The sequence below is a fragment of the Brachypodium distachyon genome, chromosome 1 (assembly GCF_000005505.3).
Source record: "Brachypodium distachyon strain Bd21 chromosome 1, Brachypodium_distachyon_v3.0, whole genome shotgun sequence".
Classification (NCBI taxonomy): domain Eukaryota; kingdom Viridiplantae; phylum Streptophyta; class Magnoliopsida; order Poales; family Poaceae; genus Brachypodium; species Brachypodium distachyon.
The window spans coordinates 64,050,565-64,075,889 of NC_016131.3; the positions used below are offsets into that span (position 1 = coordinate 64,050,565).

General features: G+C 46.6%; 2 protein-coding genes across 2 annotated transcripts; one reads left to right on the top strand and one right to left on the bottom strand.

The window, feature by feature from the left end:
• Window positions 1–1,608: 1,608 nt before the first annotated feature.
• LOC112270781 lies at window positions 1,609–5,225 on the bottom strand. Its single transcript, XM_024458966.1, has 4 exons — window positions 5,031–5,225; window positions 3,487–4,208; window positions 2,764–2,902; window positions 1,609–2,640 (listed from the first exon to the last, which is right to left on the bottom strand). Exons 1-4 carry the CDS (start codon window positions 5,223–5,225, stop codon window positions 1,609–1,611), a joined length of 2,088 nt encoding a protein of 695 aa, XP_024314734.1.
• A 7,806-nt stretch (window positions 5,226–13,031) lies between these two features.
• Window positions 13,032–16,166, top strand: LOC100838122. Its single transcript, XM_003558046.4, has 2 exons — window positions 13,032–13,519; window positions 13,937–16,166. Exons 1-2 carry the CDS (start codon window positions 13,451–13,453, stop codon window positions 15,704–15,706), a joined length of 1,839 nt encoding a protein of 612 aa, XP_003558094.1. The 5' UTR covers window positions 13,032–13,450; the 3' UTR covers window positions 15,707–16,166.
• Window positions 16,167–25,325: the final 9,159 nt, after the last annotated feature.

Below are 25,325 nucleotides of genomic sequence, written 5' to 3' on the forward strand. Positions count from 1 at the left end.
TATACACTAAGTCATGTTTAGATACATCCAAATTTTGACAAACTTGAGACATCTTTTGTTGGACGGAGGGAGTACATAGATTTCAAATAGATCTACATTTTACTATTCTAGATCAACGATAGGTTAGTTTCGCACATATCAGAAATTAATGTATTTCTCTGCGAAGATTTACACACACTTACCATATGTCTACACTTGGGATGAATATTTACTAGTTTTTTAAAAAAACTTACAAATATAAATTTCAAAATTTCAAAAAAATTGGGGTCCATCAAGCCGGATCTTGAAAGGGAGTTCCCGATCGCTAAGCGGCAATATATTAATATTAAGAGTGACTTACCAGTATCCAAATGAGTTCTAATTTATCTTTTACGTCACAAAGAAATTAGGAGCTTTGGTGGTTTCGATGCTTTGTCATATAGGTTAAGGTACCTTATGTCTCTGTTTCTTCATTTAGTATGCCAAACCAGCTTTTTGTTCAGTTAAAAAAACAGATTAATTGTTGTTTAATTAAGATCATTAAAAGCTAGCTCAGCTGAGCGACCTTAATTAATTAGCTAGCTAACTGCAGTGATTAATCAATGGCTGTGAACGACACGACCTAGCTAAGAGCAAGATTAATAGTACAGCCAGCAGCTGGCTGTACTACTCATTTAAAAGACAACTTACAGCCCACTGCACCACTAGACTCGGCTATTACCTGGCTGTATAAACCACTTAAGTATTTAATGCTGGCATATGCATAAAAATCTGTTGTGATTCACAGTGAACTGCATCTTTGTGGCCATTTCAAAAACAACACACAATACATGGCACCTCAGGAAGTATTACCAGACATAACAAATATGATCCCGACAAGAAGTATTACCAGACAAAATATGATCCCGACAAAGACGTCGTAAGCAACAAACAAGTGGCGCAAAGCACCATGACAATGATACTAGACATTACATGCGTCTTTATAAGAAATCATTAATCAAACACAATACTAATAAGATCTTCGGCAAACAAGCCGCAAGTTTTGATCTAGACGGCGACAAAAGCTTATGGCCACGTCAACCATCAACATCCCATTTGGATACAAAAGTTTATGACGGCGACAAAAGTTTATGGGCCTGACAAAGCATAGTTGGAACTTCAGTAGAAAAGAGCAACCACCCATTTGCATCAATAACTTTGAGTCACTGTATGGGAAAACAAAACAAAGGCAAGTGTAAATATTTACAAATGCAAACTTACAAAATGTACTATCAGGCAGTAACACTATCCTAATTTTGGCAGATCGGGTATAATTTTTTAAGCTATTCTCATGACTAAACAATAGAGTAAAGTGCTCTGTAGTTAATAAACAGGAAAAAGAAATAAGATTGGAAAATTCATACCTATTAGAAGCACCTGTAGCAATCACCACGGTATAGCTCAATCCTGAAACAAAAATGCATGTGAGATATCATGTTGATCCTCAATGTCACAAGAAAAAAAGGAATAGTTATATATATCAATAACTTACCATGATTAATTATGACGGTTATTTTGAAACCTATGCCAAATATGCTCAATCAAATCATTTTTAAGCTGGGTATGTTGTGGGCGAGCACGAATAGTAGCTTATCTACGCAACACATCAGCGAAACACAGATTTCCGCCAACATTCACTTCAGGAGGTAGAGCAAATGAAGCCTCGGGATTTTCATTCAAATCAATATGAATTTTGACCTGCTCTTTCTCATCTTCGACAATCATATTGTGGAGAATCACACAAGCTAGCATGATCCTTCCAACACTCTTTCTCTTCCATAGACGTGCAGGACGGCGGACAATGGTAAAACGGGACTGCAATACCCCGAAAGCATGCTCAACGTCTTTCCTTGCCCCTTCTTGGTGCTTGGCAAACAACTTGTGCTTCTCTGTTTGGGGAAGTGGTATGGTCTTCATAAAGGCAGCCCATTCAGGATATATACCATCGGCAAGGTAGTAACATGTGGTATACTCATTTCCATTGACAGAAAACTGAACTTGAGGGGCTTCTCCTTTCAATGCATCAAAAAACAGAGGGGATTGGTTGAGCACATTCAGATCATTGTTCGACCTAGCAATTCCAAAAAAAGCATGCCAAAGATGAAGGTCCTGGGAAGCAACGGCTTCGAGGACCATTGTTGGTACTCCATAATCACCACGGGTGAATTGCCCCCTCCATGCTAAAGGACACAACTCCCATCGCCAATGCATGCGATCGATACTTCCTATCATTCCAGGGAAAACACGAGACTCGTTAACATGAAGTATACGCTCAACATCCTCTCGTGTGGGGCGTCGCAAGTACTCCCCACCGAACACCCGAATCACCCCTTGTGCAAACTTGTCCAAACACTGCAATGCAGTGCTCTTCCCAATCTTCAAGTACTCATCAAGGGCATCTGCAGGGGTCCCAAATGCTAGCATGCGCATGGCTGCCGTACACTTTTGCAATGGTGAGAGCCCTATTCGACCACAACAATCGGCCCTATAAGTGAAATAGGGAGACCACTGACCAAGGGCATTCACGATGCGTAGGAAGAGGTCTCTATTCATATGGAATCTTGTACGGAACATACTCTCGGGGTAGAGTGGTTGTGCAGCGAAGTAGTCCTCCACCAGACGCTAATGAGCACCTCCATGATCCCTCCGAATGGTTTTCCTTGGACCGTGTCGTCGCTTAGAGGATCTAGCCCCGAGCCTAGCCTTGATTTTCATCACAAGCCTCTTAGCAAAGGAGTCTAGTACCATCTGCTCAGTACCATAGACTTCCATAATTTTTAATGGGGCTAGCTCATCAGAATCCGATATGGTGGGAGAGGAAGCTGGGCTGGTAGGCTGAATAGGAAGATGAGAGGTAGAAGAAGGAAGAGTCTGGACTGGTAGGCTGAACAGAGGATAGAGCATTATACATATGTGTCATGTTTTCTTGGGTGTATAATTATGTTACATGGTTATCTGGACTGCATTGCAGTTAAGTGTGGTTGGACCATGACTACATGATTTTTTTCACTTCTTGCATGGTTATCCGGATGAGGTTTGTTGACTATAATTTTAGCATATTAAAATCTTATATTTCAGCCTCACATTCACAGATTCAGTACTTAAAAAAAGACCATAACCCTACAATCAAGCATGCTGTCAAGTCAAATATAATTTATTAAGCAATGGTACAGTAGAGTGAACAGTACAGTAGAGTTCTCTGTAGTTAATAAACAGAAAACAAAATGAGATTTTTAGAGATTGCTGGAATTAGATGTTTCGAGCTTTATAAAAAGATACACATGTTAGCATCTAGCTTTATAAAAAGATACACATTTTAGCATATTAAAATCTTATATTTCAGCACAGAATAATGTGAAATAAAATTGATTTTAACTAAGATAGTGGATAGTAGGAAATACCTCAATCAGTTTTGCCAAATAACTTCTCCCTGAAACACTTCAGTGCCAACACGTGCTCGGATCTCACATCTTCGGGCATCCACTTGTGTCTTGCATCATCAACGATCGGTACGTTTCTAGCATGACTGACTCCTTGTGATCTTTTGCTGCAAGGCACGCAAGCTTCCGAGCTTCAAGATTCTCACTAGACACACGCCTTTGTGTTTCTAGCATCTCTTTGCGGCCTTCATTTGCTGCATTCTGAGCATCTACAAACTTGGTAAGCTCAACTTCAAGATCTACAATACAATCCTGATCCTTTATTTTGCGTTTTCGCTGCTCCTTAGCTTGCTTACCACCTAGTGGCCGTTCATCACGAGCATCATCTAGAGTGAAATGCTGCCCCACTTCATCATCAACACTAAACTTCCTCTTGTCCGGCTCTAGATCTTCTAGGCGTTCCAAATAGGAATCCCATTTTGGTTCCTTTTTGAGAAACTCCCAACAATGCTCAAACATAAATGGACCATCTTCTTTATGGTCTGCCTCATAAGTTCTCATTGCCCTCTCCTTTAAATCCACATCAGATTCACCACTGGCATACAAAGCATTAGCCTCCTTCCAGCTCGCACAAAACCATGCAACCCTTTTCTTAATTCTCGCAAAGCGATCCTTCACTTGCTTGACTAGCCTTGCCCTGTCTTTTGGGGTGGTACTGTTGTAAACAGCAGCAACATCTTTCCAATATTGGTCGTTCTTCTTGTAATTTGATTGGATTGGATCATTTGAATTATTCAACCAAGCACTAACCTATAATATTATAAAGAGTTTATTGTTGTGCTAGTAATTAAATACATGGAGCCAGCATGCAAAGAAACAAGCTTACCAATCTACGATCCTCCTCTTTTGTCCACAACAAGCGTTTCTCAGTCCTTGGACAGTTGCCACCATTGTTGTCATCGCCAACATTGATTGGCTGCTGTGGAGTCCCATTGCTAACGGCTTGTGCTTGGCTTGATGTGTTCTAAAAGAGACTAAGGAAGCCACCGGGCGGGTAAGAATCCATTCCCCTACTCAAGCAATAGATGATCAAACAATTAACCTCATATTATTTACTTTACTCACTACTGTAGGGAATCTGCAAGACTAGTAGACATGTTGGTATGTACCATTTTAAAAGTTGACAAACAGATTGTTGGAATTAGCATACTCCTTCACCAAAAGATACACATGCTAACATGCTACATTTGAAAAGTTTATATACAGGTTGTTGGAATTAGAAAACTCCAGCTTTACCAAAAGAAACACATGTTGGTAACATTGAAGAAAATTATGCACGGGTTACTGGAATTAGATCACACTAGTTTCTGTCAAATCCTATTAGTTAGATTCACAATTATAGGGACATCTCTGAATCATCCATCTATGAAAATTATGAGGACACAAAATTCCTTCCAATCCATAGAACAACTATTTGTCTATCTAAACCATGGAAACTAACCACAACACCTCCATATCATACAAAGAAATGACACGACGATGGAGTATCAGATTGTTCAGAATTGAGACAAGTAGGGAAACAAGTGTATCAAACTAGCATTGTTTATAAATAAAAAAATTAACAATTTGCACAGTAAATGCATAAGCTATTGAGATCGCATACCATGCTTGAGGATTGGAGTCATCAATATTCCCTGTCGTGTACCAAGGAGATGCAGAACCACCAATGTCGGCAGGTGGTGCCCAGCAAGGGCCTTGAGCCGAATCTCCTGCTACACTCTGTTGCTGCAGCTCGGCGAGCCAACTTGATACAGAGGAGGGCGCCATGGACTGCGGTGGTCGTGGAGGGATCCAACTACCTGGTCCGTGCGTGGAAGTGAAGGCCGATGGCAAGAAAGGATGGGGCGGACGCTGGACAAGATGAGGCGGCCGCGGCGGGACGGACTGAGGCTCCAACGGAGGGACAGACGGGGGCACCGACGGAGGGACGGGCTGAGGCGCGGGCGCGCGCGTCCTCTTGGAGTGCGGACCCATCTCGTGGTGCCGGTGGCAATTCTTGGGTTTGGTGATTTGGGGATCTTCGATTTTGTTGCAAAATACACGATTTGGGGCGAGGCAAAGGGCGCGGCAGTGGAGGAGAAGTGCGGGGGGCGAGGGAGAAGCGTGGGAGGAAGCGGGGAAGAAGCGCGGGAGGAGCACCAGATCGGGAGCGCCGGCCCTAGCGCTTGCTTCGAGCTGCAAGCCGGCTATTCTTCTTCGTTTGTTGCGATTTTGCCGGGCGTTTCACGAGTCGCCCGCTACCTCCCTTCTCTCCTCGTTATGTGGAATTTTGGTGACGTGTACTGCGTTATAGCATGCTGAGTCGGACTATTGTACCTGCTCTAACAGCATCAAGTCTCGACGGCTCGATGCTTCTGTTTAAACAAACAACAAGGTAACCGACAGAACTGATTCGCCTTGCGTTTAATTTGCCCGTCCAATCGGCCGTCTATAACCATCTTGATTACGACTTGTTTTTTCTATAATCATCTTGAACATGACCTCGATCACTCAACCTTCATGTACGAGACACGTCCACAGTTGCAATTATGTGCTTTGCAGAAAGGAACAAGGCTCTTGACGGAAAAGTAAAGGAATATGTGCCATATATTGCCCTTCAAAAAAAAATATGTGCCATATATAGGGCTGGTTTAATTAACACTATTGTATGTTTTACTCACAAGTGTATTTGAAATTTGAAGGGGTTGTGTGATCACCCAATACTCTCTAATCCTTTTTTACCCCAATTCACTAGTAGGAGAAGTGTTTTTAATTCGTAAAAAACTGAGGTGTTTGTGGGGAAAACCTAGGGAAAATCTCAAGTAGTCCCTGCATACCAAACAACTCATTTGAGGTCTCTAATGTTTTTGAGCATAATACCATAGAAACACTAGAAAAATACACTAGTAACAAAAAAGGCCTTAGTGTACAAGTTGACAAAATCAATCTTCTTCTAAAAACGTAAAGAAAAGGAGGTGTTTATTTCCAAGTCGACTTAGTCAACAATCATATCCATAAGACGAAGATTTTCCCCTTTGTATTTACAAATTTTTCACGATTATCAATGATTGGATCACACAGTTGTTACCATCGACTTAGAAATACACATTTTCCCATTCGCCTAAAAAAGTAAAACCATAAAGAGTGATTTTTTTTCCTAAAAAATAAAAGCTTGTATTGACCTCAATGCTATATCGATCGATACATCCAAAGAGTATCACACCCCCGGCCTTGGCGCCAAAACGCACACATCCAAAATAACAGAGGACAATCCTACGAGTTAAAAAGGAATATAACAACTCTAAAGAGACTCAATCCGACGACTAACTGCTAGCCATGATGGCTGAAAATGTCCCTGACCAGCTGATCTAACTTGTTGCAGTCCATCAAAGCCAGTTTACAATCCATTTGCTTGAGTAGCATGTACCAAGTACAAAGCCAAAATGTGCATGCATATAAGACCTGCACATGAGATGTTTAGTTCTTGCAATTGAAAACATTATAATTTTTGCGTAGCCAAACAACTCAACATAAAGTTGCAGCCCCATCCAAAATAAACGTCGGCGCTCAATTCTTTATTAAACCCCACGTAATCAAGACCGAAACATATGAGGAACATCACGACTTCATGAGGCTATTTGACTATTCACGAGACTATTTGATTATTGACCACACATAACGAGAGACATGACACGAGAAAAAAAAAAGAAGTACAATAGTCTCATCCTCATGACAAAAACTGCACTTTGTGCTACTCCCTCTGATTCTAATTTATTGTCTCAAATTTGTCCAAATATGAATGTATCTATTCTTAAAAGACGTCTAGATACATGTAATATTTCGACAACAATTTAGCATCGGAGGGAGTACCTTTCAATTCCACTTAAGCAAGTTTGTCCTTAGCTAGAGTGATCCCGCGCCGCAAGAACCAAAGGATTTTTTTTTACTTTGAGTGAAACCTTTAACTTTCAAATCCCTTTGTTGCAATTCGGTATATCAGAAAGCTTGATACATAGAGTTGACCCCAGTAGGATGAAAGTTTCAATGGAACCCATGACCAGGGACAAATTCACATTGCTAAGACGATTCAGGAGCTCAGTCCAAACTACCAGTTTAGGTCCCTAGCTAGATACGTGCTACACGTGTCAGCATGAAAAAACTAAGCGAAATTACAAGCATATCGACTGGCGATGACAACTCTGCTCCCGACCTCTTGGCGCCCAAACGGGCTAGGGCAGCGCGGATGACCTTGGCTGTGAGCCAATAAACACATATTTGATCCTGATTTTGTGAAGTTTTTTTCTTACACCAAGGGTGCTGATCTAGTAAGTCTGGACGAGGTGCTTGCTGCTGAGCTTAACGAGTTTTGGGGAAGGACAATTTTGGATTCAAAGAATATTATTATTATTTTGATAATTTTCATCACGTCTAGACGAACATGTCAAGAGACAAGTTTGTACTTTGTCGTCCATCCCGAGCTGGCACCTGCAGACCAGTGCTGCCAATGCCAATTAATCGATCATAGCTCGGGTTCACAGGGTGTGTGAACAAGTGACGACGTTGGGTGATCCGTCTTGAGAGTTTGAAGCACTGGCTACGGGGATATGGCCACTCATAGAGTGGCAGCTGTAGCCGACTGGTTCCGATGCTGCAGGATGGCACTGCACGGAATCTCAGTCTTGTGCAATCACATCGGTTCTATCTCCCGTCCCGCCAGACCCCGGCACGACAGGGAATTCAGCAATGTCAAGAATCACCTTCAATTCGACGCTCGGCCGCTCGCTACACGTAGGACATCTCGAAAATAAGTTCCGGGTAGACGTCTTTTATGCGATTGAAGACCCCCGGCCCGCAACTGTACGTGTTTTGCTTGCAACACTCTTTTTCCCCACCAATTAAAGAAAACACTCGTTTTCCTTTGCTCCGCATAGTATTAGTTGAGATTCTAAAGTACAATGATACCGTACTACTCCCTCTAGTACATAAAAAATGTCGGTCACTTAGCAGGAATCACGTAGGATAATCAAATTCCTTTAGACGCAGTATAATCTTTTTTAGGCGGAATTAAACGAGTCCTCGGCCATATGAACATTTATCTATGGGGATCAAGCAACTTGTGGGATTACACTATGATAATACCCAACAACCGTAGCAAACAACTATGAAGTTATCCACGGTGTATTCGTCAGTTGACTTTCGCCCAAATCCAAGTCATACGCGACTTCACAAACCCATTGGAATCCAAGATGCATCCAACAGCTAAGTAAGGATGCGGGTAGATAACTACTCGGTATATTTGCACGAGATCTCGCCCTCAGAAGTCAGAAGAGAAGGATATTGGATTCTATCCGGAGACAGGGGACGGGGTTACTGCTTCAGAGCATCCGATGGTCTGCATGCGGCAGCGCCGATGGCTGCGCGGGCACGCTCGGCGCCACGATACACGCCAACGTCAATGTTCCCCACCCAACTGCAAACAAAATCTATCCAGCGAGACCACGCTTCGATGGCAAGCAAACCAAACGGAATGGGTCAGTGGCGCGGTGCCAAATCGCACACAAAATAGCCCGAGAAGGCTACACGCCGCGAATTGCAGAAACGGGATGCGTGTGGGGACAGTGGATGGCAGCAACGCAATGAGGCAGTTGCAATTCAATGGAGTGGTTTTTGTTGTTGGTGTCCAGCAAGCCATCTTCTTTTCTGGTTCGATTTGAACAGAAGGTGTTGATTGGTCCATTGGAGTATAGAGCGACGAAACTTTGCTGCTCCTGATCCTGATGATGGTTTTCTTTTTGCAGATAACAAAATACTCCATGTTGGTTCTTATGGAGCTGTTTCAACTAGGCAACAAAAAAATAAAATGGAGCTGTAAACTTGGAAGATGGTTTATATCAAACCCCGACAAAGTAGTACTACTGACTGATAACTATATTTGCACAATAGTCTATAGTACATAGATGCATCCGTTTTTGGAATATTTGAGACAATAGATATATCCGTTTTTGAATAAATTTGAGACAAGTAATACCGGTCGGAGCGAGTATATAATTTCAAAGTAATGCGAATTTGCTCAGCAATAACAAAGCATGCAGTATGAAGGAGAAAAGTTGGTAAAATTTGTGAGCTAATTTCAGAGTATCAAATAGAGGAAACACCTCCTTCTTTACCAATCCTTGTGAGATGAGAGCTTATCCATTTGTACACATATCGAAGCAAATTTGGATCTAAACCCTGGAAAGAACCCAACATGCTTTCTGAACAAGTTACCTCATCAAGGAATATATCGACAGATACATACCCCAATTAGCTCGAACATGCACACATGATTAGCGAGAGATGCTCATCCCCAAAATTTCTGCTCCAATGATAGGACAACTTTGGCACAGAGTCCATATATTCGCTGGGTAGATCGGGTACACGTACGGTCCGTATATGTATGCGTGATCAATCCAGTACGTATATTGCACGTACACTGGATTAGCGTGTGGTATTTTTACGGTAACCAGGGCAATTAGTGCAGCCGCGCAGGCGATCACGACGGAACGGGAAGGCGAACATGGGTTAGGCCGGATAAAGTTGTCGCATGCCGTGGCTGTAAAGCGGGCGGGCGACGCTGACATTTCCTCGTCACGTGATTCATTCAATGTGCAATGGGTAAAGCGGATAGGGGGTTTATAAAAGGAAAAAAAAAGTATTGTATGGCGTATGGATATGAGTTGCCAGCCAGCCAACAGCAGAGGCGTGGCGTGTTGCTTCTGCAGCACTCTACACAATTCCGACTCAGAAATTGCCCTACGTCTCACGGGCGGTGTACGCACGCATGATGAGCAGCTACAATTTATAACCACTGTAACATATCTTACTCCTGCTGCCACAAGGTTTTGACACAGTGTCGATCAGCATGGGAGCGGCAGTGAAAAAGTGGATGAGAGTTTGGCGTCTTGCAAGTAAAACGGCGTCCGATGTCCGATCGAGCAAACGCCAAGATTGCCAAAAACATTCAGAGCCATGCGTCATCGGTCTCTATCTAGTACGTGGATAAGAAGATCAAAGCGACTCCCCTGCAACCAAAAGCAGCGATTTGACTGCATGGCGAAACTTTTCACCACATGCTTCGTTCGCTCGTGCACCCTTCTTTCACGTACACAGTGGCGCAGCAAACCTCCGTCAGCCCCGTCGATCCTTAAAGTTTTTAATCTAACCGCTCCTACATACTACGTGAGTATCGAGCTCCGGACAGAGGTTCAAATGCTGGTAGTTGCGCGATTGACAAGTGCGCGCGGCTGGATCTGTTTGGCTCAATGGTCCTTTGCTTTTTGTTGCTGAAGAAAGTACAGGGTCAATTGGCCTGGGTGTTGCCGTAAGCGCAGGCACGATTATAAGTGCGACCTCATGGATCACACCACCCACGCACCTGTATCTCTGTAGCAATGCACGAACTGATCAAACCCGGTTCGATCTGTTCAAGCCAGATCAGTTCGGAGACTGCATCAAGATTACTTTGTACTACGAGTGTTTTCCGTTCTTCCTCTGTGGTCGTTCCCGTAAGAGCATCTCCAACAGCATACCCATATTTTGTTAGAATACCTAAAAACTGTGAACACGGGTATTTTGTCCAAAAAACTAGCTCCAGCAGCATACTCGTAAAAGTTGGGTACCCAAATTTTTTGGGTAGCTAGCCATATTCTAGCCCCCAATACCCATATTTGGGTATTGAGAGCTAAAATATGGGTAGCTACTGGAGGGAACCAACTAACCTGAAATTTCAGGTTTCTCTCCCCATGGCCCCTCCGCTCCCCGTCGGCCGGCTAGAGCCCGCCGACGACCTCCCCGCCACCCATGACCCCTCCGCCGCCTCTCTGGCTGCCACCGCCGCCATTCCCCTTGCCCCGTTGCGTGCAGCCACCTCCAAGCCGAAGGCACATCGGCGGCTAGGGCTCGCGCCGCCGTCGGCCGGCGTCTCGCGCTCGCCTAGCTCAACTCCCCACCAAACCTGAGGGCTTCGCCGCCTAGCTGTTGCCCCCGCCGCCCTTGACCCCTCCACCGCCTCTCTGGCTGCCCTCGCGTGCCGCGCATCACGCCCGCAGCCGCCCTTCCGCGCGGCACCGAGCTGGCCAGCCCCCGCCCGGCTCCTGGCCCCCAAATTCCGGCCACCTCCGAGCCCTGGCCCGAGCACCCTCCTGCACCGCTCCCTCCCGCCCGCACGCCGCGCCTACGAGCTTCTGCGGCCGCGGCCCAACCTTCGCCCGACCCGCGCCGCCGGCCCACGGGAGCCAAATTCCGGCGGCCGGCGGCCTCTCCGCTCCATCTTGGACCACACACCGCCTTGTCGTCGTCTCAATTTCGTCGGAATCGGCGATTTGAGGTTCAATTTTGTGATTGATTAGGGGTTGATTAGGGAGAGACGGGAAAGATGGGGAAAGAAAAAGATAAGAGAGAGGAAGAAGGTATCTCAGCTAAAAATATGCTCTTTTGGGTATTTGTTTTTGGGTATCCTGAAATAGTTGGACACATTTTGAATACCCAAATTTTTTCTCAGCCTCACTCATAACGGGGCTGGGTACCTAAAATATGCGTATATGCTCAAGACGTAAACACGAAGAACCACCGGATAAAACGAATCGGACGGGACCGGAGGCAGTGTAGTGTAGGCCAAGTCGCGCCGCTCACGGATCTCGCTGGCCGAGTGGCCCCGCCAGCTCGGCGGTGACGTGGGTCACTTTGCGTAACGCGTCGGGAAGCCGTATAAATACGGCACGGGGCGTATTTAAGCCCACCTTTTCTCCGTGTACGCGCTCCTGCATTGGTTGCCGGCCCAGACCCGTGACGGGGACCAGAGTTGCAAAATGCATGATACTTGTATTTCTGGACTCCATTTGTTTGTACGCGTATCTGCGTACGTACAGGAGTACTTAGACTGTACTGCAGCGCATACAGTGATGTACTGTCTTTTTTACCCGTACAAACTTTCACTTCCGTGTATTTCCGGGATTCGTATACTGTACAGTGTGGAAGGCCAGAAGCTGTACACTGTGTATGTAGGGAGTATTTATGAGGCCTAGCGTATAATTCTGCAAAATATTTTGGATATGTGCCCCCGTTTGGGTACGGTTGGTACAAGCGATATCGATACCTGCCGGTTTTGGTTTTGTTACACAAAACACCGCGTACAACAGCTGGCTATACATTTCATTGTTGGTCTGTACCAGCCCATTTAGAATATCGAACGATATATGGGTCATATCACTATTTTTAGGTGAAACTGTTCTGAGGTTTGACATCTTGAAACATGCAATATTCTGGGTTAAACTTTGTGATTTAGTGTCTCCGAATGTACAGGAAACGCACTGAGGGATGTAAAGAATCTGCCTCTTTGAGCTTGATAAGCTAAAATAAGATGACAGAACAAACGAATCATAAAAAGGAAGAAAAAAAGAGAAGAGAGAAAAAAAAAAGAAAGGGAAATTGTTGGGTAGAGATAGCGAGGAGGCGTAGTAGTGGGGCAGCAATGCTATTCTGTATCCCCACTTTTTAAAGCTCACCACCTACGCGAGACCTTTTTATTTTACTGGGGCTGTGACCTGTGAGAGCGAGGAAGGGGAGATGTGTTGGATTGGCATCTCGGCCAGCTAGGATGTTGAGGGATCGAAGCTTTCTCTGAAAGGGAAAGCAGAAGCGAGTGAGAGAGGTGCGGTGCAGTGCAGTCAAAGCTGGCATTTTTTTTTTCTTTCATTTGCCATTATATTCTCCCTGCCCTGCCCATCCCCGTTTTCCTCCCACCCATTCAAACCGAGAGAAAAGCTTACAAAATACGCCAGGCGAGATAGATTTGGGAGAGGTAAAACAGGATCCGTATATAACCACCTCTCTCCTCCTGCCTTCTTCCCTTGCCTTGCCATTTCCCTCGTCTCCTACCTCCGTCTCTCCTCCGAGGTGGTCTTGTCCAGCGTCCCTGCTCCTTGGGGATCGATCTGAGCTTCTGTTGGGTTGCGCCGATTGATGCGGTGGACGCAATGGCGGTGTCCTCGCCTTCTGCTGCTCCGGAGAAGAAGAGGAAGTGGCTCCTCAGCAGCAACAGGAAGGTCAGTCAGTGCGCGCTGTGCTCTCCCTCTCTCGTTCTCTCCGTGAATCCATTGTTGGGACGGGTTCCGTTCTTGCCATGCCCACGCCACACCAATGGCTCATCTGTTCAAGAACTGTTTGGCCGTTCGGTACTTACTGCACAAGTGCCAAGAACATTTGGTTCTTTGACTCGAGGAGTTGTTTGGTCGTGTGCCGTATAAAATCGAAATGGCAGGACAACTTCTTTGAGTCAAGAACCATTTGCTTCTTTCGAGCTTGGTGCGCCTTTTGTTTTCCTGTTTATTCCAAGGTCGAACTGGTTGATCCGAGCGCATTCTGTCTGCTCGTCGGTTTTCCTCTGTTTCTCTGTTTGTGTAAAAAATCCAGCATCGGCGCTGAAAATCTCATGTTTTCTGTGGGCATTTCCGTGTACGCAGGTGATCGACAGGTACCTTCGGGAGGCGCGGGCGATTCTCACGGCGGCGCCAGAGTCCGGCGGCGGGGACGCTGTGGCGGCGCTGGGCCTCGTCGACACGGCGCTTGAGCTCTCGCCGCGGATGGAAGCCGCCCTGGAGCTGCGGGCGCGCGCGCTCCTCTCCCTGCGGCGGTACCGCGAGGTCGCCGAGATGCTCCGCGACTACATCCCAAGCTGCGGCAAATCATGCTCGGGCGAGGACACTTCGTCCTCGTCCTCCTTGTCCTCCAGCTCCGGCGACCTCGGCACGACCTCCCGTGCCAAGCTCCTCTCGCCCGACCGCCACCGCTCCGACGCGGCCGAGACGGACACCGGCACCGCTCGCTCCTTCCGTTGCTTCGACGTGTCCGAGCTCAAGCGCCGCGTCCTGGCAGGCCTCTCCAAGAACCCCAACACGGACACGCAATGGAGGTACTTGGTCCTGGGCCAGGCCTGCTTCCACCTGGGCCTCATCGAGGACGCCATGGTGCTGCTACAGACCGGCCGCCGCCTCGCCTCGGCCGCCTTCCGCCGCGAGAGCGTCTGCTGGTCGGAGGATAGCTTCTCGTCCTCTGCCGCGGCCATGGCTGCTGCCACGGTGTCGTCTTCCAAGTCCGGGTCCGCGGCCGCGTTCATCATACCGGCCGTGGAGTCAGAGGCCGTGACGCAGCTCCTCGCTCACGTCAAGCTCCTGCTCCGCCGCCGCACGGCCGCCATGGCCGCGCTCGACGCGGGCCTCCCCGCGGAGGCCGTCCGCCATTTCTCCAAGATACTCGAGGCGCGCCGCGGCGTGCTCCCGCACACCTTCGCCGCGGCCTGCCTCGTCGGCCGCGCCGCTTCGTTCCAGGCCGGTGGCCGCCGGGCGGACGCCATCGCGGATTGCAACCGCGCGCTCGCTCTCGACCCCGCCTACATCCCGGCGCTGCGCGCCCGTGCCGACCTTCTTCAGTCCGTGGGCGCGCTTGGGGACTCCCTCCGTGACCTCGACCACCTCAAGCTTCTGTACGACGCCGCGCTCCGTGACGGCAAGCTTCCGGGCCCTCGATGGCGGCCGCAGGGCGGTGTGCGCTACGGCGAGATCGCGGGCGCCCACCGCAAGCTGATCGCCCGCATCCAGGGGCTCCGAACCCGTGTCGCCGGTGGCGAGGCGTCTAACATCGATTACTATGCGCTACTGGGCGTGCGGCGCGGGTGCACGCGTTCGGAGCTGGAGCGCGCGCACCTCCTCCTATCGCTCAAGCTCAAGCCCGACCGTGCCGTGGTGTTCGGGGAACGGCTGGAGCTCGTCGACGAGCACCGCGACCTGGAAGCCGTGCGCGACCAGGCCCGCTTGTCGGCTCTGCTCTTGTACAGGATGCTGCAGAAGGGGTACTCCTTCATCATGTCAGCCGTGATTGACGAGGAGGCCGCCGAAAGACAGAGGGCCAAGGAAGCCGCGGCTGCGCTAGCCGCCGCAGCGGCGTTGGCCAAGCCAGAGCCGGCGGCGCCACCGATCATGCTGGAGAGGCCCGGAGCTCCCGTCACAAACTGCAGCACTGTGCAGACGTCGAAACCAAAGGCGCCTAAAGCTGCTGCTGCGACGGTGCCAACGTTGTCCAAGACTGCGGCGCCGGCTGCGACGACGACGGCGGCGAGTGCGGCGCCGGTTTATCAAGGGGTGTTCTGCCGCGACCTGGCGGTGGTGGGGACCTTGCTGTCCCGCGGCGGGTTCGACCGCTCCCTCCCGGTGAAATGTGAGGCGATGAGCTGCTGATCAATTGGTTCCAGACTTTCAGCCATGGATGGCATGGACCGGACGGTGACGCAGGTGCGATCTGATGAAGGTGGTGTACGGACCACCGGGACGGATGGGGAACAGAAGATCCAGGGAGTTGGCGGGAAAAAAGTAGACGCGTTTGAATTATTCCACAGAACTCGCTATTGTACAGTTTGTGAATGAAGAAGAAAATGAGGGCAAAACGAGAGTGATTCTTGTTGAAGAGGTTTCTGGACTGGAGGAGAGAGGACTGGATGTGAAAGGGAAATTTTTTGGTTGCATCTTCTTCAATGCGAGTCGTTACAGTACAGTGTACTAGTTTTTCCTCTAGCTCTCCTCTCCCCTTCCTGTTGTCGCTGCTCAACTTGGTACGACTCCTCGAGTACTTATCATGCACAGTACAGCCTTTCAATAGGACTTTCTTTTCTTCACCTCATCATTCCGGTTTCTGCTGCTATTTGCTCTCCATCCCATTGATGGATGCTCCGTATTTTGTTAGTGTATGCATATACATGTCTGCTCTGAAATTTCGAGAAATTTCGCTTTTTTTTTTCCTCTTGTATCACAGTACACACAGGTTTCTTGGACTACTGGTATAGGCATCTTTGCATAAGCATCCGGCCACTGCGTACAGTGTGGGTCTTGCTAGCACTTAAAAGCTGCCCGTAAATGATGCTCAGTGACTGATTGCTAGGCTGATGGTGGTGCCCAATTCCACTGCCGCGCCCTGCCTGCAGCCTCTGCCCGGTCCTGCACCTGCCATTGTTTTGTGCATGCCTGCCTGCGCGGGTCTCTGAACCGTGGCTGCATCGACGGGCGATGCGATCTAGTGGTAGATCATCATCTCGTCTCTCTTGCCCGCTTTTGCAAGTAAACTGTACCTGATCGCCTCAGCTCCTACTTTGCAGCTACTAGTACTGCAAGGCTTTTCGTGTGGTCACGGAAAGCGAAGGATGCTGATGCATCGATACGTGCATCCGTGTTGTCACCAAAAAAAATATCTAGCACTTCTAGCACCAAAAATTACTACTGGTAGTTCGCTGTGTGATGATCTCATCAGCGCCATTGATAAGATGAGCCATTAGCACGATCTGCACTGTGTTATAGTATTATCCTACTTGACTGCCAGGAAAATATATTTAATATCTTGACTTTTTTGGACTCGCGTATAATATGTACTGTGATGATATTTGGGATTGGAGAAGAGTGGATCATGCGTTCTTTAGAGAGAAAAGACTTCCATCCAGTTCTATTAGAAAGTCTCTGCTGGAGATATCAGCTTACGACGCAAATTACCACGAAAGTAACTTTCATCGACGAATCAGACATGTAAGCTAACATGCCAACAAAATTTTAGCTCCAAGCAAGAACTGAATAAACCCTAACAACCCGTTTGATACTCCTCATTTCATTCATTTGATAGAAATGCAATGAAATCAAAATTTCATTGAGATTTCTTTCGTTTGAATTTGAATTATGTATTGAAAAAATCATATTTGTCTACCACATTGATTTGTAGAATGAGAAACAAATTCAGATAAATGATGCCTTCTAAGGATAAGTTTGGCGTTGAGGTGGATTATGATAATCCAGCTTATTCAACCAGCTTTTGCCTATTTTGATGTTTGATTAACCAACTTCTCCATATTTTCATGTCACAACAGATTATAAAATAAGTTCATCGTACGGCAGTACAATTCATTAATGCCAAACTGAACACAAAAATTACTTGAGGTTAGCTATATATGTGATTACATATAATTCAGATTGAATTTCAGTACTCAATTACGTGCTATCCAAACACGTTGTAAATAGAATTTAAAATGAATTCTAAAAATTGATCCAAACGATAGAAGCCGACATGTTGTAAGATTTCTCGACTTAGGTTATCGCCGGAAAGGCTGGCCGTCAGGATGAAAAAAGGTTAGCTTGGTTAAAATTCTGCACTGGGTTTACCCCCCAACAGTTTTAAAGCCTAGCGTGCGTCATCTCATCTCGTGTCGCTACCCCGCGCTTCCCCCGTCCATCGGATTCGCTGTCGCAGGAATCGACTGACCGGTTGATTAATGGGGCGCGCGCTGGCGAGATGACGCACTGCGCGCGGCAGTGGCACATAACTCACGGCACGGGGTACGTGAGCCTCACATTTGTTTAGCATCACTGACCAGATCTTATCTCACGGAACGGGCAACTTGGAGCTAAACAAACTCCCGGATCCTACCGATAAGAGAGCTTTAGACAGGGCAAGGCAAACGGTTTTGAACATCCATAAACTGTACACGGATCGGCGCTCGCTCGCTCTGTGGCTTGCTTGCTTGCTTTGCGTTCCTTGGCTTGTGTGTGTGTAAATCGCACGCACCTACCATGTGGCCTCCACGTGATCTGATCCACGGGCTCGGGAGGAGTGTTGCGAATGATTAGGAGGAGGTGACGGGATGGGTTAGTTATATGCCATCCGGGACGGGTTTAGCTTTCGCTCCTAAAATCCAAACCGACCCCCTGATGATGATCAAAGCATGTGGCCAGAGGATTGGACGAAGCGTTCCGCCATGCTGCTGGGGATCGTGACGTAGGTGTCGCTGGCACGCAGTGAGTCCGTTCCTTCTCACTGGTTCATGGCCTGTGCCGACTTGGTTAAAGAAATGGCTCGTGGGGGTCGCAGTACCATGCACGGCGCACGTACTTCTGCGGCCGGGGGCAATTAAAAACTACCAACAGACAGGCTCGAGGTTCCTGATGCAGCCGTGACGTACTACGTCGTCGAGGAAGTAACTGCTGCTATGGCAGTACTGCTAGACCGGCCCGTGGCAGCACTGCACGCCCCTCTTTTCTGGCAGGATATAATTTCGTGATCTCGCCGGACTCGATCCGTTTCTGAGCCCCATTTCCGGTGTGTGTATAAATTAAGCGCGAGAAATCTGCGCAAAATCCAGCTTTTCGGCAGCGCTACGTGGCCCGATCGCCCCGATCGGATCACGTGGCGTTTGTACGTGTTGGCGTACTCTTGTTATATATCCAGAGTTGCTCGGCAGTTCAAATGGGAGAGAGACTACTTGAGCATGTACCACTGCGTCATTACGTTAACCAGAACGCGATCAGTGGTAGCCTAGTAGTAGTAGCTGATTGGGAGGAATTTTGTACTCCGTAGTACTCCTACTATCGGGTACAGGTAGCAAGTGGCGACGGTTGTCTCGTGACAAGCTAGCTGGTAATGTCGATCTGCGGGGCGAGCAGAGCTGCATGAGTGGTGAACGTGCGACGCGACGGGCGCGATCGATCTGGCTTCCGAGTGCTTCTCTGCCATTGACGAGACGGGAAGATCAGATTGGAGTAGCGGACGGATGGCTGGTCACTCTGATGATTGCGTGATAATGGGAGAGTATAAAAAAGAAGAGGAGAACAGGGGTGGATTAGCTGTCCGGCCGGCCGGCTGTCCCGTGAACGGGAAATACTAGTAGCACTCCCACGTACTGGCACTTTGACCGCCCTCGCAGTGTGCAGAGAATTCAAACTTTGGTCAAGAAAAGAAAGAATATGAGTCCAGGTGTGCGCTGGGAAATCTTGTTCGGTTCCGTCGTGCCATGTCAGAGGCATATACCACTACACGTCTTTGCCAGCTGGGAACACGAGCTGGGTAAGTGCGGGGCACACAGCAGGGCATGGGCGGGCCGAGGCGAGAACAGGCGGGCCGGATTGTACTCCGTTTCTTTCTTTCTTGCTAGCTCGAGAGGAAGAAGAGCAATTAACTTGCGGGGTCACATGCGTGTTAGGCTCTGGTCGGCGCGTCCCTCCCCGCCGTGCACGACACACCGTGCGCATCAACTCTCGCCGCCATGCGCAGGGCCGTAACATATGTAGCGTCGTGTCTGCTGGCCGCATGCTAGTCGATCTTGTTCACCCTTGAGCCACGATAAAACACTGTTTCGTCTGCCGATCTTGACAGTATACAGTGGGTTCATGTGCATGCAACGCAGAAACGCGTTTTGATTATTACTAGTTCCAGTTTTCCTTTTTCTTCATTTAAAAAAAGGAGTTAATTTCCACACTGTAATAACCAATTCGAATTATTTTTATCCAGTGGGTCCCGTGCAAATACAATGCCACAACCAATAATCGATTCAGATCGAGAAATTTAAGAAAAAGGGCGAACAAACATCTGTCCAAGCCACATTGGGAAGAGCCACCGTGTACGCATCGAGGTTGGCACTACAAAAGCGCGTATATATGCATGAACGTTTAGCGGAAAGCGTTGTTAATTTTCTGCCTCATGAAAGAAAAGCTGCGACTTAAAATACCGTTGTTTACGAGCTGCCGTGCATGGGGTCGGTAAAGGTTTCGTGGGCAGGCGCGCGCATGTCAACGACATGCACACATGGGGAAGAGGACTGATGAGTTTGATCTTTGTGTCCGGTGCGTGGCTTTCCAAACCGGTCCTTATTCCTGCTGTCTTCGAGGAAAATGCACGGAGATGCACATTTTAGTAGTACTACCCCGGTGAGCATGAAACGAAACGAAATGACTGCCGCCATTGATTCGCGCTTTCGACGAAAAGGGCAGGGAAAGAACCATAATGGCAGCTCGAATCGTATAGGCACTCCATCCACGGCCTAGCTCGAATCGCATACGCACTCCTTCGCTTATTTTGCGACGGCTCAGTCGCTCACTTCGCTGCTGAATATATATAACTGCCACGCTCTGTGACCTGGCTGCGCGTGCGTATGGTACAACTAGCCAGGATGACGTCTTAATCCATCACTTGGGGTCTTAATTAGTTGGATGTTCAGTAGAAAGCGCAAGAAATGGGAACAATAGTTGTAGACGTAGGAATTAGTATAGTTTAAGGGACCAAATGAGCCCTTTAGAAAATAAAAAAAAAGGAGGACAATGCTCCCGGTTGCTCCCTCGGTCCAACAAAAAATGTCTCAAGTTTGTCAAAATTTGAATGTATTTAGACATGACTTAGTATGTAGATGCATTCAAATTTAGTCAAACTTGAGACATGATTTGTTGGACAGAGGAAGTATATTGTTTTTCCTTGAAAATGAGGGACTCCTCTGGCCCACATCAACAGCACACAACCTCACGATATTATTAATAGTTTGAAATTTAACATGATCCCATTCATCTTACACCGAATAAGTACGAAGCAAAATTAAGCAATATATAGCCGATTGCTAGCAGGCAACCGACATGGGTTGAACAAATTCCATAGCCGATTGCTAGCAGGCCACCGATATGTTTTTTTTTAGGAAGTTTGCATCTTAAAATTCATCGTAAAACATCAAATGTGGGCCTAATTGGCGTATTTATCATGGATTTAGAGGCCCTAGATTATGGAACACAAGCAAAATTGCCGAAGAATGAAAAGATCAAGGGATGGAAGGGGTTTTCTGAAAAAAAAAGGGTTGGATTAAGATTGGACATGCTGGAGAGAGAAAATTTTCAACTTGCAAACTTCCTAAAAACCGCGGGAAAGAATCTCGAAGGCCACGTGTGACAGCGCGTCTTCTCGGTTATGGCTGGATTCGGTGTTTGGACCTAAAGTGTCCATGCAAGCCAAGTTTAGTGGTAACAATGACTATTTTGCAAGATGTTGGAATAAACTGTTACAACGTGCCAAATTCATGTACTTCCAATGCTGTTTCCTCTAATTTCTTATCAAAAAATTAAGGGGATTTAATTTTTTTTAATTTTTTTGAAATGTCTGGGGGATGAACCCCACCTGAAAAATTCTTTACTGGAAAACGAAGCGGGTCAACTGTAAAGGGGAGATTACAACAATTCAAAGGAGATTACAGAGACGCGCAGACAGACCCGCACAAAGTGCTACGGATATACGGAGTACATTTGTTGGGCCTTTTACCGATTTGACTTAATTATGGAACGGGGACTGAAAATAGCAAGAAGTTCAAATACAGATGAGGACTTATGTAGAACATGCGTAATTAACATCAGTTCGTCCATTTAGTTTCCCCCCCTATAACTATGAGTCTGTGACTCCCATATTAGTGTCCGGCCAGCGCATACCACTGTGACGAGTCGACGAACCGCCGCAAGTACAAATACATTTATGCATTGAATCATTACACGCATCATCTTAAGAGAATATTTTTTCATCACGAAACAGGCAAGCTAAGCATGTACATGCACTGGTGTGCATGCATTACATATCAGCACTTAACATTGGTGCCGCTAGAGCATGGACCATACACGCATGCCTAGCTCTGTTCAGAATTCTTTGCAATTCTGTAGTAGCAACAAGCTGCAACCACTGCAGAATCTTTCAGGCATCAGCACAATTATTAGGCCAATTCAGACCTTAGAAAACCCATTTGCTTGAGTACTTCCAACGGCTAAGAAGCAAGATTTAACAACTACCACGATCTTACCCAAGCATACGTCACAGGGATGCCTTTGCGTGCATATGTATACAAATCCACGGCCTCCAACTTGCGAGACAGAAAAATATTCAATTCCCAAACTGCTGCCTCTTGATTGACTGGTTGGGTACAAGGAGATCCAGAGCATCAGGAAGATACTATCTTATCTAGAAGAACCAGTTCTTTTACCGAAACTGCTAGTACTGCTCTACATGTGATTCGTGGTTGTAGATAAAGTAGACATAGATCAGATCCCCTCTTCTGTACTGTTGGCCACTCACAGGCACAACCTAGAAGCACTCAACCATTTTTTACAGCCTCATCACGGAGCACAAATTGTGTGGTTTGGTACTCACCTATCAGACTTGTTGAGAAATTAAAGAACTTGTGGGCACAGTTTTTCTCTTCAAGAATTTAGACCAATAGAAAGAGAGAGAGAGACTGAGATCATACCTATTGATGTACTACTCACAACAGTACAGACAGTTAATTCCTTATATTAATTAGACTTAATGAACTGTCAGCAGTAGCCCTAGGATACCCTATCATTCATATGGTTGTGTTCTTCAGAATCAGAACAAGATACTAACTGCAGCAATATTAAAGCCAGTAGCAGATATATGGTGGTCACCCCCCCCCCCCCCTTGTGCCAGCACCAGCTACCCTCAACGATAGACTTTACTTTGAATTCTCAGTAATTATTTCAGATAACCCCTTAAAGGCTTAAACTGCACTGCTTGGAGCTAAAATTTATGTTTTTTCACATGAAAAATAAGTAGTCTTCAAGTTCATTGCCGTGCCGTTCCTTGGGAAATAATTAATGGCTAGCTCCTCATTCTTCAACAACAATAACCGCTACATAAATAGACCCAGGCCATATAAATTCCTGCAATGGACCACACTGTCCTTTGCATCAATGGAAATGGCAAACAATGGATAATCTTACACCCATATGTGCCTCCAAAAAGAAGAGTCCATGTGAGGCAGCAACATGTGAAGGGAAACGGCAGTGCGAAATTGAGTGCGGACGAAGAAAGATGTATTATTACCCTATCTCTTTGGGGGAACACAGCTTTATGTATACGTACACAAATGTATGCTAGTGCTGGTTTCTGTGGTACCTTGTTATTTTGGGGCAACAAAGTTCGGCTAGAATCTATGGCGCACGCATTGATGGATATCATGAGCACGAAAGGAATTCCGAGTTTCCAGTTGGAGAGACCACAGGTGGATGTGGAAGAACAAGGCATGCGTGAATGGCTTTGGGTCCGGGTCATGTGAAGTAGCGTCGTTTGTGTTGGCCATGGTGGAAGTCATGTGAATGTCATATGTGTCTAGCCAATGTATCAACTCACAAAGAGCATATGACTCCAACACCGCTCCCCTTCCTTTGTGTAATTTCTCGTATATGTACATTGTAAACTTATGGAACTAAGCGCGCAAATTTCGTGCATGAAATTTAGATATCTAGCTAGGCAATAATTAATATCAACGCCGCACTGGTTGGATCACGTACCCATTTGATCCTAAGCCAACTACTCCGTAATAAGTATGATTATGTTGTGCGCATTTGACGATGCTAAGCTAAGAGTGTTATCTCTTCCATTACAAAAAAAGAAGTGAAAAATGTATTATGTATGACAACATTCAATTCCTACAGAACTTTTATGTGCCGTTAGTTTTTTTTCATCTTATGTAAAAATCATGCAAAATTCTCAATTTAGGGATGCCCTTCGAGGGCCACTTTGATTCATAGGAGAACTACTAAAATATGAATATTATTTCGGCAACACTATCCACATGTTTGATTCAAAGTAATTGAGCAAAGGAAAATACAGAAAAAGAATTGTTTGGCCTCAGTTCCAAAGAAAAAATATGCAGAATTTTTAGAATGTGCTTGCCTTTTCTTTTAATTCCTTTCTGTGAGAAACAATGGTACTTTTCAGAATCATGCGTATCGCACAAGCCCTGAAGGAGAACAGACACGACCTTCTGCAATTTACTCTCGTTCCATATTGTAAGGCGTATTAAGGTTCACTGAGATAAGGATTTGATTTCACCAACAATTACTCTATTAGTATGTATTTATGTGGCCTAAAAGTTGTGTCTCTGGACTGATATTAAAAAAAAACTTACTTATGTTCATACTTTTCTATCACATAAATTACATATAAAAGAACAATCATTAGACAAAAAAACTTTGACTTAGTAAATTCTAGTAATACACCCTCAGAAAACTAATAAACGCCGTCGTACAGAGATCATGATTGATGGCCACATTCTAGCAAGTTGGTTCGTATCTACCCATAACCAGATAACTAATGCTCACAATTAGACCATCCTCTGTACTATGTATGCCGGCACATGAAATTCTGGACAGAACCAATAATGAGTTGCTTAATTGCCCGAGCATAGCATCTTCCTGGCTGGCGGCGTTTCCCGGCCGCTTTTCGCCTGCTTTTGTTCTCCCGCCCCGTTTAAAAATTCCGTCCGTGGTTTTAAGCAGCTTGGCGTATTTTACCTTACTTGAACTTGTAAAGCCTTGGATTCCACTGGCCGTTTGATTTTAAGGAGCTGGACGGCACGTGCGACTGACTAAATCGAGTCGCACATGGGGGCCTTGACTTGGGCCGTAAATCCCTTTTCCCACCTGCGGAAGCAAAGAATTTGTAGCTCGTACTTGCCAGCATTTCTTTGGTGATGCCCGTGCACCGTGAGATGGGTTTTCGTTTTCTTTGCATTTTTGTTAATCGCCCTGATTTGCTCCGTAACCAAAGAGGCCGCCGGTGCATTCGTCCTGTCACGGGGAACTACCGATCGACCCATGCCTGTCCAGTTCTGTCACCATATATGTAGCCATTTCGAGACTGGGCAAGCACGCCGAGAAAAGATCGATCTTAACAGATTAATGTACGTACGTACGTACGTGCATACGTACATTGGGGGCCCCTGCCTGCCTTCCGCTGCAAACAAGCCGCGAGAAGATCATGACGTGCGGCGCCTTTCCGTGTATGCGAGCACATGCTTCTCCCATCTCGGTTCGCGTTATCTTTTCCTGCTTTCTCCTCTTTTCCTGCCGGGATTACGATAGAGAGACCAGAGAGTGATCGGCGTACAAGTGGAAGGGAGCAAAGGAAAGGATCGTGTCACATGGATCGGGAGGCAAAGGGGAGCGTGATGGCGGCACGTACTGGCTTTTGTGGACAGCTTCAAGGGGAATCCAAAACGGAGGCACG

Excerpts from the sequence above, each read along its gene's own strand:
- LOC112270781 (XM_024458966.1), bottom strand. The coding sequence starts at position 5,225 with ATGGCGCCCTCCTCTGTATCAAGTTGGCTCGCCGAGCTGCAGCAACAG. Across the intron at positions 2,903-3,486 it reads ACAAGTGGATGCCCGAAGAT|CCTACCAGTCCAGACTCTTC; the intron begins GTGAGATCCGAG and ends TCCTCTGTTCAG. Across the intron at positions 2,641-2,763 it reads TCTATGGTACTGAGCAGATG|CGTCTGGTGGAGGACTACTT; the intron begins GTACTAGACTCC and ends GGTGCTCATTAG.
- LOC100838122 (XM_003558046.4), top strand. The coding sequence starts at position 13,451 with ATGGCGGTGTCCTCGCCTTCTGCTGCTCCGGAGAAGAAGAGGAAGTGG. Across the intron at positions 13,520-13,936 it reads TCCTCAGCAGCAACAGGAAG|GTGATCGACAGGTACCTTCG; the intron begins GTCAGTCAGTGC and ends CCGTGTACGCAG.